The sequence below is a fragment of the Orbilia oligospora genome (assembly GCF_000225545.1).
Source record: "Orbilia oligospora ATCC 24927 unplaced genomic scaffold scaffold00091, whole genome shotgun sequence".
NCBI classification, from domain to species: domain Eukaryota; kingdom Fungi; phylum Ascomycota; class Orbiliomycetes; order Orbiliales; family Orbiliaceae; genus Orbilia; species Orbilia oligospora.
Window position 1 is genome coordinate 43,566 of NW_011645648.1, and position 16,259 is coordinate 59,824.

Below are 16,259 nucleotides of genomic sequence, written 5' to 3' on the forward strand. Positions count from 1 at the left end.
TTTTATTTTATTTTATTTTATTTTATTTTATTTTTGTTACACCTGTCCCAGGATTCCTTGGCAAGGTTTCCTAAAACAGCTTAGCACTCTGCTGTGTTTCTCAACTCTATATGTTCAGATCTCTCAGAGGGTAGTATAGTATTCGGGGTGAAGATATAAAGTTGTATGAATAGAAAGTGTAACACAGTAATTAGCTGTGAGACTAAATACTGTTCAAGTAGGTTGTAAACTAAGTTGATAAGTTGACCGATGAAGTCTAAGAGTAAACCCAGAGACTGTCATCGTTCAAAGGTCTATATATACATGAGGAAGTTCTCTATAGAACTTCAGGATACGACAAGCAATTAGTCGTGAGTGGTGTCGAGGTCGTGAGCGCTCATGAGGCCGTGAGCGCTTGCGACCATCCCGGCCACTAATGTCCAAGCCTTGGCGTCAAACCATGCATATATAACCAAATGGTCCAGTCGTTAATATTTCCGACTGTTCCGAGGAAACGAACATGTGTTGTTTCGGACAACACAAAATACATAAGTGCAGAATAAGAAGCATATTCTCTCAAACAGGAAGATCCGAGAAATTATACAAAGAATAATTCTGTGAGCAAAACAGAAGCAAGAAACAGAAGCATGTTTGTCGCGCCAAGCCCTATTTCCTAATCCGGTTAGTCAATATGGCTGGGCCGTGACACTTTTATTTTATTTTATTTTATTTTATTTTATTTTATTTTATTTTATTTTATTTTATTTTATTTTATTTTATTTTATTTTATTTTATTTTATTTTATTTTATTTTATTTTATTTTATTTTATTTTATTTTAGTTTAGTTTATTTTGTGAGTTTCCGAACTTTAAAACTGATTTATCAAACAAAATGGTATGAAAAAGAACAAAATTGTGTTGTTCTGTTTGAGTTTGTTGGATTTGTTAAATTTTTTATTTTTTGTGCCGGGGGGTCGCTATTTCGCGCCATAGCTAGGCTAGGTGTACGGTGCATCATAGGTGGCATTTAGGGTTATAATATAAAATCCAATATTAATACATATTTTATATGGATTATAATGCAGAAGAAAGTAGTGTTGTAACTGGATTTTCTGTACATTGGTATTGTATTGATATATCAGGAGTGTTACTCGCGACTTGGCTACCAGTTATCGACTTAGCTACCTGTTTAAAGGCCTAACTGCTGGCCTGGCTTCTGGTTAGCTACCTAGCTAGCCATCCGCCCGGCTGCTGGCGACCTGGCTAATGACCTGACTCCTAACAAATACCTGCCTGGTTACTGGCTACCTGCCTGGCTACCGAAACAATTGGCTAACAAGCGGCTAGCCAGGCCAAGTAGCTAGTAGCCAGGCCAGTAGCCAGACCGATAGTAATGCTGCTGATATACCAATACAACACTGACGTATAGAAAATCTGATTACAACACTACTTTTCAGTTTCGTAACTAAACTTTTGATTACTTTTTCTATATGTGTTGATGTTGGATTTTATGTTATGGTTCTGAGTGTTACTAATGGCGCGTTGGTGCGCTGATTATCGTGCGAAGATGTATAGCCACTGCCACGGCAAACAGTTCGGGTTCATTCTGGCGCGAGCTTCGAAGCTGAGAAGGAACCCTGGGATGTCTTTTTAGAGTTCATCATTTATACTGCTGTGTAGATTTTAAGAGAAAATATAGAAATTGCAAGCAGAACTCGGACCCCTAATCAACTAATAAAAAACAACTCCACACATTTAACCATAATTCCCCTTCCGCGTTTTTCAAGAAATTTGTAAAGTCTTAAGTTTCAGAACTTAAAAGTTCATTCCGGTGGGGTGTTCTTCGACGTAGTTTGGGAAGTATTATGCTTCCGCCCTAAATAACTTGGTTGGAAAGAAATAATACTATTTTGTAAGGTACTTCCGGACATGTAGACCAGCAAGCCCTCCAACGTACCCAGATACGTGCAACCGCGCTTTCTACCTCTAAAATCCGGAACAGTGTTAATGCGGTCGTTGAATGAAATTAACGGCGTAGAGGTAGATCGGTGTCGCCGACCTCGAAGTTTCTTTTTGCTTGAATTCCGAGCCACAACACTGGTTGGTGAGACTCTGTATTTGATATAAAACTTGAAACGCTTCTGTCAAATTTCCAGTGCCTTCGGCGGCTTCTATGAGCGCTCTTCACCCTCATTCTGCGAGTGTTCATTTCGACCTCGGGTAAGCCAAACCACGGTGTATTTCTATTCAACCGCATTTGTAGACAAGACGTGGATAAAACGCCGCACCCAATAGTCTCTACTTCCGCTGAGATCTCTTTCCAGGTACATCCGTTGTGCCGTTTTTTTAGGAGAAATGCATTTTCGGGCCAAAGATTCGGGAATTCATTTGCCGCTAGCAGGATAGAGAGAGGGTACACAACCGGTACTTCTACTTTCCTTCTCTGTAGATGGAAGCTTCGTCTAGAATTTTGAAACGAATGAACTTCTAGATAGGGTTTCTGGTGTTGGCTGATTTCCATAGGCACAACCGATCCTCGTAATTTGTGACTTTCGCACATCGTATGTATCTTTCAGCCAGCTTGTTGATGGTAGAACACCCATCGCGAGACTACATTCACAAGTCGCGGCTGGGATGTAGCTTGGTTTTCTAGGCGGTGTGGGGCCCTAGGTAGGACACTAACTAAAATAGAACCTAAGCCTAATATTTGACCCGCACTGTTATCTAATACTTGCGTTTTAATATATGACTACTAGGTGGGTGTGTGCTAACTACACTCTAAAACTACAAACTGTTCAATCCGTACATCTTCAATTGAGGTTACATTGAGGGACTCCTAACCCCGAAGATCCCTGAAAGCTGCCTTATTCTTCGATTTGTTTGCTACGAGCGTCTAGGATTTCTCCGGATCGGACTTTGGAGCATCCCGCCGACGATAGAATTTAGACGGAGCGAATAGCGTTGAACTAGTTTTTGGTTTTTCAAAAGCTTCTGTCGTTCTAGTGCGGACCGCTCTAGTATATTCTCGCTACCGGGTAGTGCTTGCCTAGTCACCCCCTCGTTTCGGCCTACCATAATCAATAATGGCGACCTGGGGTTCCGTTTCAGTTGCCCGTAGTTTCGTCTTTGTTGTCTGAAGTTCAGCCTCCGTTGCTTGTAGTAAACAAGCAATCTGTCTTCCAATGCTTGTATTCTAGCTACAGCCACTCTTTTTCTGTTTATTCTGCGGTTGATAGACTCCCATGTCTTCTCGACATCATATTTGTCCCAGTCCGATATCGAAGGCTGATCTGCGAAATAATGCTGTAAATACGATTCCAAAGGGTCGCTTAGTAGAAATAAGGGAAAAGGCAATGGGCTTCGGGCCTGCATATCTTCGTTGAGAGCTGTGTCTGGACGGTTGAGCTCCAGACAAAAATTATAGGGTGTTGGTAACTAAAAAAGGCTTAAAAGAGATGCTGTCGTTAAGGCTTGAAGGTGGGAGGCAGGCGGTCTCGGAGCCACTCAGAGCCTCTGTCTCGCACGGGCTTGTACTGCGTATTATAATATTCGTTCTAGGAGTGTCACACTCCTCCCAATTCCAACGATTTCTGTGTTTTAGCGATCGTAAAACTATCTACTTACTGTTAAGAATTTCTCTATATTGTCGAGTAAGTGTATTGATCCGGCTTCAGTCACCGGAATTATCACTACAGTCGCAAGGCGGTTCCTACGTTGTATTTTGCACCATTAGCACAGCCGACCGAGCAATTTCGTGAGCTGGAGCTGGAGACTTCCAACGCCTCACAAATTTCTGGATTTGTTGATGTCGCCAAATACTCTCTCTACTCGAAAATAAAAATGAGGGGACAGAAGTTAGTTGAGCGGAGGGAAGAGCTACCGTGAGTGATGTTCGAACGGCAAACCCTTTTTGGGATTTCGGGGTGGGGCCTACTCTGAGGAAATATCACACTCATCTATCCTGCTGTTTAGCAACGGGATTGAGATTAACTCCTAAAACGTCCTCAATATCCAAAGTCTCCCAAGACAAGAAATGCTAAATTAGTCTAAGAATAAATTCAACGATGTTTAGCGAAGCTTGAATCTCGATATCGGCCATAGCCTATACGGTTATTTTAGGCCATAAACCCATGATTTCTGAGTCCTAGAGACAGACTCAGCTGGAGCAGTTACTTGTTGAAAATGTGCTAGAGAAAGATTGAAACCATCGCAATGCAATGAATGACTATGCCGAGGAAAGTTTTGTAGGAAAGAGGGGCCGGTTGTTGAGGGTATTGATGGGGGACTTCAATTGGGGGATAGTTGTCGGATCATGCGATTCCACGCAAACGAGCTGGGTCATGCATTGGAAATATCTTTCAGTAAAGAGGTAGATCGAGATTAATTGCGTGCTGGACTCCGAGGCGAGGGTCCTGACATGTATACATATACGCTGAATCAAACCGGGCCTGAAACGTTCATGCGTGCGCATGATGGGCAACTACAATTTCTACGTTCCACCGCCGTAGTTCCGCAAACTCATTGGCGGTTGAAACTTGAGGAACAATTGCAGCACAGATCATTTTGCAGCCAAGCAGTATTCCAATTAAGGGCTCGCTATATTAATTATGCAGGTCTATCACAAGACGAGCAATTCCACTCAAAATTCGACCCAGTACCGACGTATCTAGAGTATCCATGATACACTCCAATAGCCTTCCGTCACCTTTCTCGGGTGGAAACAACTGAACAGATAACATGCCAGCCTCAATACGAAATCAATTTTACCTAGCTCCTTTCAAAGTTCAAAGCTTGTCAAGGAATATACGGGTTGATTTAGTCGGAATGGCCTGTTTTGAACCTGGGATATTCGGGTAGGCACCTTCTTTTAGGCTGGTATCGGGTACTAGAGGCGAGACGTAGACCAATTTGGTCCGATGTCCCTTCATATATCTACTAGTTCGTGTGTGGTTTTCTTTCTCGAGAAAGCTCATCTTACGAATTTACCGAACCACATCGAGTATTAATTTGCGACATGCGAACGGCACACAAGTGGACGAACGGGTTTTTCTCGTGTTTGAAAAGTCCAGGCCAAGGTATGCGTTTCTAGAGCTCCGCATCGCCAAAAATGACGTTAACCTTGAAATAAATAGCCTGTACTACCTGTATATGTCCCTGTATCACATTCGGAAGAATTGCGTACCGACGAAATGCTTATAAAGACCGAACACACAGCCCTTGTAATGGTCCGTGCCTGGGTTATTGCTGTCTCTCTTCAAGTGGCCTGCATTGGGTCTTGGGGATAATGCAAAGATCCGAGCTGCGGAGAGAATTCGATCTCGACGGATCGGGGTGCGGTGACTGTTTAAAGCACTTTTACTGTAGCTGCTGTGCTCTTGTCCAAGAAGATAAGGAGACCAAGATGCTGCTGGAAAAGCAATCTATTTCTGCTCAGTATGCCCCTCAGCAACCCATGCGGTATAGTCAAGTAGATCGAAAAAACGGCCTAGTGGCGAAGGGTTAGAATAAAGCGGTTAATCCGGCTAGAAGTATAGTACGTAGTTACTTGATATTGGTCTCGTGCCTGATATCACTTCTGAAGGGGCATCCTTAAATAGTTGATCAGCACAAGCGAAGGCCCCCCTTTGGGACGTCTGGGGGCGAGGTCAGATCAACCCGAACTGCTTGTATATAAATATATATCTGAAACTATTTAATATAAAACGAAGACCCGCTCTCTAATGGGGCAAAGGTATATGTGGCTTTACTCTTATTATTGAGGCCGTTTCTCCGCCCACGGTACCCGCCAACGCGGTAACTGTGGCTCATTATTCCTTCTGGTGGTGTGTTCCTTTCAACTGTGATACAGAGCGCTCGAGATATACCAGTAATATGATATTTGGCAGTATAGATGATAAACTAGCATTCACAAGGCCATAGAGATACAGTATCGACTTGTAGAAGCTTCATTGAGCACGTATGGACTTGACCCTAGTAAGGAAGTAGAGCATTCTGGCTTCAGAAATCCCTTCTACAGCACCTCCAAAGTGTTAGACGATAACTGGGACGCAGTAGCTTTACGAAGAGGGCCCTTGAGAGCTGACTCAACTAGTTAATCTCCAGCAGCTATTCTAGCCTTTGGTGTCGGGCAGTACCGACAGATCCGCAGATCTCAGGTACCTCGTCAAGACGCTGTCTTATCCTGGCCACAATCCAAGTTCAAAACTCGACCTAACTAGGTCCCACCAACCTCCTTCGTGACGGCTGCTATTTCGTGTTTACATTCTAGAGGACGGTTCGAACCAGAAGCACACATGTTTTTTCTTGGCTTCTATCTAGTCGTTACAAAGGACCTTAAAAGCTTTTGTTACTCCCTCTTCCCACAAAACCCGCAGTCCTTTTTAATGGTACTATTCACCCGTGCGGCTACTCTCAGCATTTTACCTTCAGAAATTCTTTATAATATTTTAGGGTATCTCCTCTCTCCATCGTGTTGTGCCTTCGATGAGATTGAGCAGAACCTTGGGAACTTAGTTTTAGTGTCTGAGGGAATAAGGGCGATTTCGGAGCACTTAATGATAAGGAGTCGCTTTTGGTTGTTGACTCCAGTTACTGATCGCTCGAGGATCTTTTCAGCAATCTTTCCGCTAATAGGTCAGATTCCAGGGTTTCCCGAGCCTATGAAATTGGAGGATATCCCCGTCGAAAATCTTCAAGAAAATTTAATGGAATGCACGTCAAATATTCTGTTCGAAGCCTTTATACCCCTTCAAGTCCTCCACTCCCTTATTATCACAGGGGGCCCATCATTTTCAAGACTTCGATATCGAGAACCTAGCACCGAGAAACGCTCAAACATTTCCTTCGAAAGCAGTCCGTTATTTAAGCAGTGTGTTTGCTGGAAGTGCATCTTCAACTCAACTCGTCAGTATTGTGCTAGTGTCGGGGTTCTCGAGTTTGTGATACACAACTTCCCGCCATTTTGTGCTGGAAATCCCACAACTGAATTTTGCTTGAGGCCTTTCGAAAAGTTGCGAGTTTTAGAAATCGAAGCGATTCTGGCAACACATGTTATGGCGGCTATCGCCGCTATTCCCTCCATGACGGTGCTGGGTTTAACCAATACCCAAAAGCTGGGGTCCCATACTACTTCCTCTTATGTTTCGCAGCTATTGAGGCAGTTGGTATTATCAGGATACGAAATTAGACGGCTCACAGCACACAGGAACCATCTTTTACACACTATCCCATCGTACATATATATGCTGGAAATTTCATTGTTACCACGGTCTTGTGATATCGGCTTTGCCAGGATATCAGAGCTCGTGGTCTCGAAGAATAGGAACAGGGTGGAGCTGTTGCTTTCTAGAATTCTAGAATAGGTACCATCAGTCAGTGGTTGACTTTCACCAGACTCTTAGGCACTTATATATAATAGCTTTAGTATCTGTAGTATATATATATTGGCATCTTGGATTTTTTTTACCAAAGCTGCGCTTCTTGAGTCTCGTGTATCCTAACGTGCGTATTGGGCAATATCCCAGTTCAAGCCTCGACGAGCTGCCCACTATACGCCCAATATAGCCTGAACGGACATATGCACATATGTAGTTGTATAATCAAAATTAGTGTTGATTTTGTTGGAACCCCGAAGTTGAATTCCTACTAATAAGGGCCCGACCCGAGTCTGTCCTATAGCCGATCCGGTCGTACTCAGGACCGTGACTCGCGCAAAGTAGCTTATATCGCCACCAACGTGCAAGCTGAAAGGTTGGCCGTAGTGTCGATAGATTTGCGAAGGGCTGGCCATCATCACCATTGGAGGGATGTTGTTTGGATGACGTTGATGGAAACTCCGGTTAGGGACATTCATAGGTTGCCAATCTTGGCACACACATGTTTCCGCGGGCCGGCCCTCCTTCCGTTAAAGTCGAAAAAAGCTTCGTAGACGTATCGATACTGTGCCGATGAAGTACGAAGTAGATGCCTATAGCAATGATACGTAAGTCTAACAAGCGGATTTATTTGTACAAAAGCAAATGGTTCTTGTACTGATAAGGATCTTTAGGGAATTGGATATGCGTGGGTTTGGATAGTTAATGATCCAGAGTTTGGCCGTCCCTTGGCCATAACTATTGCAATATGTCTGAAGACTAGAACTCTAGGTCCCCCGTTTGACTCTAGTACAAAACCTTTGGCGAAGAAAGGCGAAAGTTTAGCCCTGTGCTCACCCATAGCTGAGGCTACGATATATCAATATATACGAAAACTATCTAGATTAGCACCAGCACCGCAAATATACACGCCATCACAGTAACGAAACCTGATTAAATTCCTAGTGCTACTGTCACAATCTGACATAGAAACCTCTATATTTCTTGCACTGCAAAAGCATATTGAAGGTTGATCTTTGAAATTCACGACCAATTACATTCAGGTTCGTCTTTTAGATTACTTCTATAAATCCTTACAGTTACGGGATTGCTCACACCTCCCAAAGAAGACGCTGACTCCCAGCAGTTAGAAACGAGCGCCCTTACTCAAGCCAAGTTTCCACCACCGCATTGAAACCAACCGTATCGCAATTATTCTTAGCGCAAAATGTACCACAATACGAGGTCGTTTAAAGGATAGGAAGAGGGAATTGAACACCTTATAAGTTTTCTAATGTCAAATCGCCCCAGAAGCTCGAGCTCTCTTCGCGCTTCCATATGAATTTCCTTAAATTTAATTAAAATCTCACTTGTAATGACCATGTATTTCTTTGTACAACAAATGTTTACTCCTAATAAAATTTTTCCTTTCAATAATAATAAGCTTAGCCCACTTAGAAGAGCTAGAATTGTAACAACCTTTAGGCACTGGGATGGCCGGCCACCAGCCCACCATCAATATCCTTTAAGCAAGGAAATGTGGTATTTTGGTGGTTTCGCGAAAGAACATCCATGTTTGTGAACGGCCAACATGCAACATCGCAACGCAAGACCAGCAGGCACTTTCTTCACGTGACCGTACCCACGAACACATTGAATCGAATGGCATCCTTTTCAGGGCCTCGGCTTCTTTTGATCCGAAGCCGTGAATTTCGACACCTGCCGATTTCGAGTTGCATCATACAAACACCTAGCACAAGTGGCCTCTAACATTGGTCGAGGCCCCGAAACGGCCTCGAGGCGCCGTCTAGTGGCAGCCAATGAACAGTAGCGCACTATTTACTTAAGGTAGGTTTAATATGATTTACTTAGTGATCTCGCCAAGGTTACTAGCTTTAGCCGTTTATCTGCTTTGCTAATTACCAAACTACAACGGTGCTTAGTTATGGGGGGGTACATTGTTGTTATAGGCGCACTTAACGTGGATTTGATTTTTACCTCGGAGAATCCCCTTGGCATTGGGGAATCTATAAATGCTTTATATTTCGCAAAAATGCACGGAGGTAAAGGGGCAAACACAGCCGTTGCCGCCCATCGATTCTGCCTCCAGGAGTCAGAGACCGATAGTAATGGAACGCTTAGCGCCGATATCGATATCCAAGTCGCTCTCCACGGCGCCGTAGGAGGAGACGAATATGGACGGTTGCTCAAAGAAGAGCTAGCAGATGCTGGTATAGATGTTTCTGGAGTGGATACGCTCCCCTCGAGTACCAGTGGAATTTGTTGCGTGCTCGTCGATGCGAAAACCGGAGAAAGCAGTAATATCGCATATCAAGGTGCAAATATTAATTGGCAGCCGAGTGATGCTTTGATGGATAGACAAAGCAGCAAAGGACCCGATCGACCCGATCTTGTCATTCTTCATCTCGATACTTCCTTAGAAGTAGTGAGAAAGATACTGAAAACTGCAGCGGAGTTCAAAATCGATGCACTTTTGAATCCATCCCCGGTAACGGACTTAGGGACCGAAATTTACCACAATCTCACACACCTCATATTAAACGAGCCAGAGGCCATGAGACTGTCTAGAGTTGACTTCGGGAAGTTTCCTACCAAAGCTGCATGGCAGAAAGCTGGAATGTACTTCATCGAGTTAGGCGTAATGCACGTGGTCATCACATTAGGAGCTAAAGGAGCTTACTATATAACTGCTCACGAGTCTGGACTTGTAAGTCTAGCAGAAAAGATAAATGTGATAGACTCCACAGGAGCAGGGTGGGTACTTGCTTCACTCGATGGTTAAGAAACTACGCTAATATGGCCTAACTTATTTTGGTGTAGGGACACATTCACGGGAACGTACGCAGTAGAATACGTCAGAACAAAACGGCTAGGGATATGGAATATGGCTACCGCAGTAGAGCGGGCTTGTAAAGCGGCAACTGCCACTGTAGGAAAGCTTGGGGCGCACGACTCAGACCCGTAGCCAGATGTCTATGATAGGCAATACCCAGTTGATGTCACAGCTAGTCATAGCTCAAAAGTCTTGGACTTTCTTAGTAGCCAATCGTGAAACCTTTCTTGGGTGGCACTTTTTACCGCCAGAGATTGCCAAGGCTTCGACGCCACATTGTGTAACACACCGCTCAATTGTAGAACGGAGCACAAATCTAAAATGGGATCAGTATTTTTGGTCTGGTCAAGCTGCCTTCCGCCAACCATGTCTAGAATTCCCGTGCACCTGAGAACTAGAATCGTCTAGCCGTCATCCACGAAGGACGTCCTCCCTAGTGTAGTAATTTTGTCTCACTTAGATTTCGGTTTAATTAAATGTCTGGAAAATTTTTAGATGGTTTGTGCTCTCCGTAGGTACCCTCGGTTCCCTAGGCCTAATTTCTACCAATCAATTTCCAAGCCTCCATTCGAACTTCAACTTGAAATATCATCTCACCTATCTGCTCTACTCGAAAGCACCCAAGTGGACTTTATCCATGATGCTATCCAAACGCTAAAGACAACGGCTGCCAGGCACTTATACCGCAATTAAAATCGGTCCTAATCAAAAGTCTAGAAAAATCACGGATAGACGGAGAGTGCTATTGTTCCCCCAATGGCTGGGATGGAAAAGAATACACCGACATCTCAGAGACGATTATTGCCTCTCTACAGCTCAGTTCATACTCAGAAGACTACGAAGAGCTCGTCGCACTCTACCCCTACGAACCCTGCGAACCTGGATACCACGAAGTCACATATATATCTATAGTAAGCACCGTATATCTTTATATCGAATAGAATTTCAAGCGGACGCCAATCGTTAAAGCAAATTTCGTCACACGACTATATTTATCGACACACGTACCTACGAATGCAGTTCTATTAGAGTTTACCTAGGACAGTATATCGATACTTGGGACACGGAAAGTGAAGATCCGGCTCGGGGATATAGTGTTGATTATCCGGTTAAATTTTCATCTAGGGACAAAAGACCCCAAATTCAAGAAATCGATATGGTGGAGGAATTTTAGCAGGGTGGGTAGTTGTAATTGCGACCCGTCTATCAAGTTGACGCCGCCTTCTATACACAAACTTCTCTAGAACCCACAAGCAAAGAGCTACTCCCGGGCTTAACTCAGCAATTAATGGGCGTCAAAACCAAGGAGGGAAGGATATTTCCTAGTTTTCATTAATAATGTTTGTATTATGCGACTGTAGACCCCACGCGTGCCGTGAAGGGAATCGCTAGCCAGAGTAAACGCTAGGAATATACTTATCTACGTTTCATCCTGTTTTTCAATGCGCATTAAACTCTGATGAGTGTCCATTAAGGGAGTCTAGGCAGTGTTTTTCTTAGTTGGGAAGATGACAGCCCTATCCTAGACCCAGCCCGACTTGAGACAGAAGATATTGTTAATATAATAACCAAAAACGAGATATAGGATCTCCCCTTTGAGTTGGATGCTTCAAAAGGCAATACCAGGCTATTAGGTTCCCCTAAACCACTATTTTAGGGACGCGGTAGCTTACATCCCAGAGTTTCTATGGGATGTGTTGTTATGTTGTAATTAGTTGCCAAGACTTGGTTTCAGACTCATACTAGGAACTCTTGGGTCAGACACAGAAGCAGGAGTTCGAAGTTTGAAGGGCTCGGAATCATGGAAGATAATATGCCGCCCAAAGAAATTCCGAACCAATATCCAGACTGGCCTATTGAAATATCCCCCACTCGGACATGGGGCGCTACTTTAGTATATATGCATATTGTGTCTTATCGATATAGTTTGTGAGAATGGCTCTGTGTTGATTACGTACGTATTACTATCAATTTTTTCTTGTATGCTTGACTAGCTCTTGGGCGTTAGCCTAGATTTGGCTAGAATAGAGGTGCCCTTAGGATGATACTCATCGCATCTGGTGACCTTCACAGCTACCTATCGAATTGGGGTGCCCCTGCTATGGCTGCCGCTGTTTAGCGTTTATCTCGCGCTGCGGGAGGGAAGGCATTATATCATATGAACCCCCCGCGGACCCCATACCTATTGGCCTCCCGGGTGTTTTTGCGTGTAGGGGTAGTTATGTACAGCTCAGAGGATTGTAGGCGATAGAAGTTGGTGGTGTAGCGGATTCGAGTGCCGTTGCCTAGTCGAGATCTCAACCCCTCATATCGGAAGAGGGTGGTCTTCATTGTCTTCTAAAACGGACAAGAACCATGACTTTGTGGCCTCAAGAAGTCAGCGAATGCGTCACTATTAAGAGGCAAGCTAAGGTGATCCCAAACCACCTAATACCCTCCCAGTTCGCAAAAGCGCTAGGATAAGACTTTCCTTGACCCCCTCCTACTTTCGGAGGCCAGCCACCAGGCTACTGTGAATCTAGGATAAGCCGAAGCTGTATATCTGCTAGGTGCCCATCAGTCGTTCTTTTTGCTTCTGCGAACATACCCGGCCGGTATAGCTTTTCGTTTCGCAACCGCCTTTTCCGTATTCTCCAAATATCACGTTCGATATATTAATATCTGGAACCGGTTCCCTAGCGGTAACTTGGTGGAAGCGGTGATAGTACTTTTCCGTTCACGCCATTCCTGCAGGAGAAACGCGTCAGTGAGGAGCCCGGGAGACAGAAATATCTTTTTATGGTGGTGTTGGCATAGAGGTGTCACTTCGTCATGTAAGATTTTGTAGTTTAGGTTCATATTGGTCGAGGCTCGTACATTATCGATAGAACTAATCCCGTCACGCAATATACCTGACTCTATCAGATCAGGGCGGGAGATTTTGCTTTCCTTTATCCGGCCCCACCAGTGTCCCCATTTTCTTTCGAGCCTAAACTCGTCTAAATTTAAGACACATATACACATGGGCCGCGTCCGTGCCCGTTTTTGAGCCGAATCAGGGCGCTGTCTGTACCACTTCCCCTCACCTCCCCTAACCTCCCCTAACCTCCCTTGACTTCCCCTAAGCTCCCTTGACTTCGCCTGACTCCATCTTAAAAAAAAACCCGCCGTGCCGGGACCCGCTTGCTCTTCACTTCATTCAATTTGGATTTGTGGGTAAAGCGTTAAATTCGCTATACGATCTGCGGTTGCACCACCCTTATAATAGACTATGTCTAACCCAATTCCCTTTTCTGATAACCTCCAACTTATTCCTGTTAACTGTTCTTCATATTTTCCCACTTCAGCTACCTTCATCTCATATCTCTTCTGCTCACGCCTCCGGAATCTCACCAATATTCCTTTCAATCAACAAATCGGACGATAAATTATGAATCAAGACCTTTATACAATGCTTTGCAACTGTATTCTTTCAGGAATACATGCGTTTCGGGGTATTGTTCGATTATATCGCATCATCCGCGAGTCAGATTACTCTCGTTTTACTTTAGGAATCATTTTGTTTGAAATTTTTTTCGAACTTGCCATTGTAATTAATTTGGGGTTATATTATGGTAAAATTAGCAGCCAAATAGCCCTTCCCGAAATTATAGATAGCATTTTGGCCCTCGAGATATACTGTCAGCTTTACCCATGGGTAGTCGTATTCCTAACCTCCAATATTTATCCAATTATGCTAATCGATATACATACTAAATAGTTTCTTGTAGTAAAGTCAATCAGCGTTCACAGCTCTCGCAGTCGCCTCGTCGCGATAACTTTCATTGTTCCAATCATAATAGAGGCCCTATTCACGATGCTGAGGTTAGCTCTCTCCCCCTCCTTACGACCAAAGTGACCCATAGCTAATGTAGGAGATTAGGTGGACGATCCTACCGATGCGCGTTTGGATTCATGGACTCGGTTATGCTCTTGCCTCGACAGTATCACTGGTATATTGGATAGGGCCTTTATACACCAGAGATATACGGATATATCTCTACAGCTTGACCCGACTCCTCGTTTTCGCAATTTTAGGCACTTCTTTAGGGATCAAGTCTACACAATGGGCTCTAAAGGAAGGACATTTGTTAAATGTGGGGTTTGTAAGTTGAGGCGGTCGTTTGCCATTATGTTGTAATTTACAAGAAGCTTCCTAATATGAGACCTAGTGGATCCTTACGGTTATATTCATTGAGCAACTTCTTTTACCTCTTTACGTAACTAGGAGTTGTTCGAATGCGGATGATACGGAGAGGGCTGCGGGAAGAGAAATTGAATTCTCTGAAATATCAGAGACTTAGTTACAACTGTAAAATTTGTGGGCCTTGAGTAGCAAGATAATATACGTATCCTGGTCAAAACAGTAGAAAACTAATCTTAGTAGTTGACTTAAACGCAGAACCCTGTTATTTCAATGCTTAGGCCTCATGGAACGTGATAGTTGCTAAAAGGCGACTTCGTTAGATCTTACTAGATCGGAGTAACCTAACAATTCCGCTAATTCATCCGGAGCCATTTCTAGTTCTAGTGCAACATCGAAAACATCTGCCACCCTCGGTAATTGATCCACATCAATAGCATTTCTAGCAAACTTCTTTAACTAGATAATAATATTGTTAGCTGCGGGAGGCCTGTCCCGATTACTAGAAAAAGGTGGTATTAACAGAAATGATTTTTCTAGAATTTAGGTTATCTGCAAATTCGATTTCGGGAGATAGTATGAAACTAACCAGGCCTTTGGAGCCGTTAGACTTGGAAGCTATAGAAAGTAGATCTGACCCGTGGGCAAACTATGTGCGGTTTGAGGAGAAGTTTCCGGTGATTTGCAAAGATAGACTTCTTATTGTAATTATTCTCGATCTCAAGACAGTCCTAGGTATATATGAACTAACTGACGGAAAATTCTGACTCTGACTTTTATTTCCCAAGGACGGACACCATAATCGTCGTAAAAGCCACTCAATTGGACAAAACGAAGGTTACTGAATAATATACCTTAGTCATTGAACCTCGACATATGCGAATCACGACTTTTCGATCCGAAGTTGGCGCTTATTACCCATCAACACGTATCCCGTCGCAAAGACTCCTAGCTTGGCCATCGTGCCAACGTCATCCTCGTAGGTTTCGACGGGTACACTTTGATTTTCGGCGTCCGATGGTTTGGGTGCAGCTAATCAGCTTCCTATAGAATATAGTTACCGTCAAAATCATACCGAAATATTAAAATATTAGGTAACATTTATATTGGGCTTACGGAGCCATTTGTGAGCCAGTCCGTCCCTAGGGCTTTCCATTCTGCTTTCACATACATATGGATCCTTTGTTGCATTTCGGGGACTGGTACTCCATGCGGTATGCCTTTCCAAAATCCGTGTTTTTCCCGAAATACCGTTTCGATGGAATTTTGCCATTTGGGAGGGTAGTCTGGCATATCTCGAGTTATTTTTACAGATGCAAATAAACGCACGGCGGCGGTAATGATACCAGCCGCTTGAATACGCTTTAAGTTTTGGTTTTTTTCTTCTGGAATTTCCCTCCTGAGGTCTTCTATCGCATTGTATCCTTCTCGTTCTGTGTCCACCACCTTCTCGAGGAAGCTGACAGCCGTTTCATAAGAACCCAGTTCAAGTACACTATTGAACCGAGAGAAAATAGCAATGATATTAACCGCTAGGCGATGAGAGGGAGAGCCCTGATAGGCTTCAGATTCGCTAGTATCAGAAGCTCCCCCGTCATAGCCATCTTCGAGGTCGATGCTGCTATCTCTCTTGGTAATTTCTGAAGGGCAATTGTTCAAGTGTTCAGCGGATGCAGGAGCGGCTATGATGTTATTATTTTGGCAGCCGAGGGTATTCATAATGAAGGTGAGTTTGGGCGCGGTTTAGAGATTTTCCGGACTAAGTTGAACTTGGAACGAATTGATGTATGAGAGCCTCGCGATAATGAAGAGGGTAAAACAGCACTGTTTAAGGTGTGGGCGGGGCTCAGGGAAAGCGAATAATGGAGCCTTCGGTCAATATAAGTTCTTAAGTAAATTCCTGGTTCAAAGGC

General features: G+C 43.8%; 2 protein-coding genes across 2 annotated transcripts; one reads left to right on the top strand and one right to left on the bottom strand.

The window, feature by feature from the left end:
* Positions 1-9,383: 9,383 nt before the first annotated feature.
* Positions 9,384-10,316, top strand: AOL_s00091g22 (uncharacterized protein; the record flags this gene model as incomplete). The annotated part of the gene is made up of 2 exons (XM_011125780.1): positions 9,384-10,105; positions 10,172-10,316. The coding sequence occupies 2 exons, from the start codon at positions 9,384-9,386 to the stop codon at positions 10,314-10,316; spliced, it is 867 nt and encodes a 288-aa protein (XP_011124082.1).
* Positions 10,317-14,649: 4,333 nt separating this feature from the next.
* Positions 14,650-16,065, bottom strand: AOL_s00091g23 (uncharacterized protein; the record flags this gene model as incomplete). The annotated part of the gene is made up of 2 exons (XM_011125781.1): positions 14,650-14,805; positions 15,463-16,065. 2 exons carry the CDS (start codon positions 16,063-16,065, stop codon positions 14,650-14,652), a joined length of 759 nt encoding a protein of 252 aa, XP_011124083.1.
* Between the last annotated feature and the right edge of the window lie 194 nt (positions 16,066-16,259).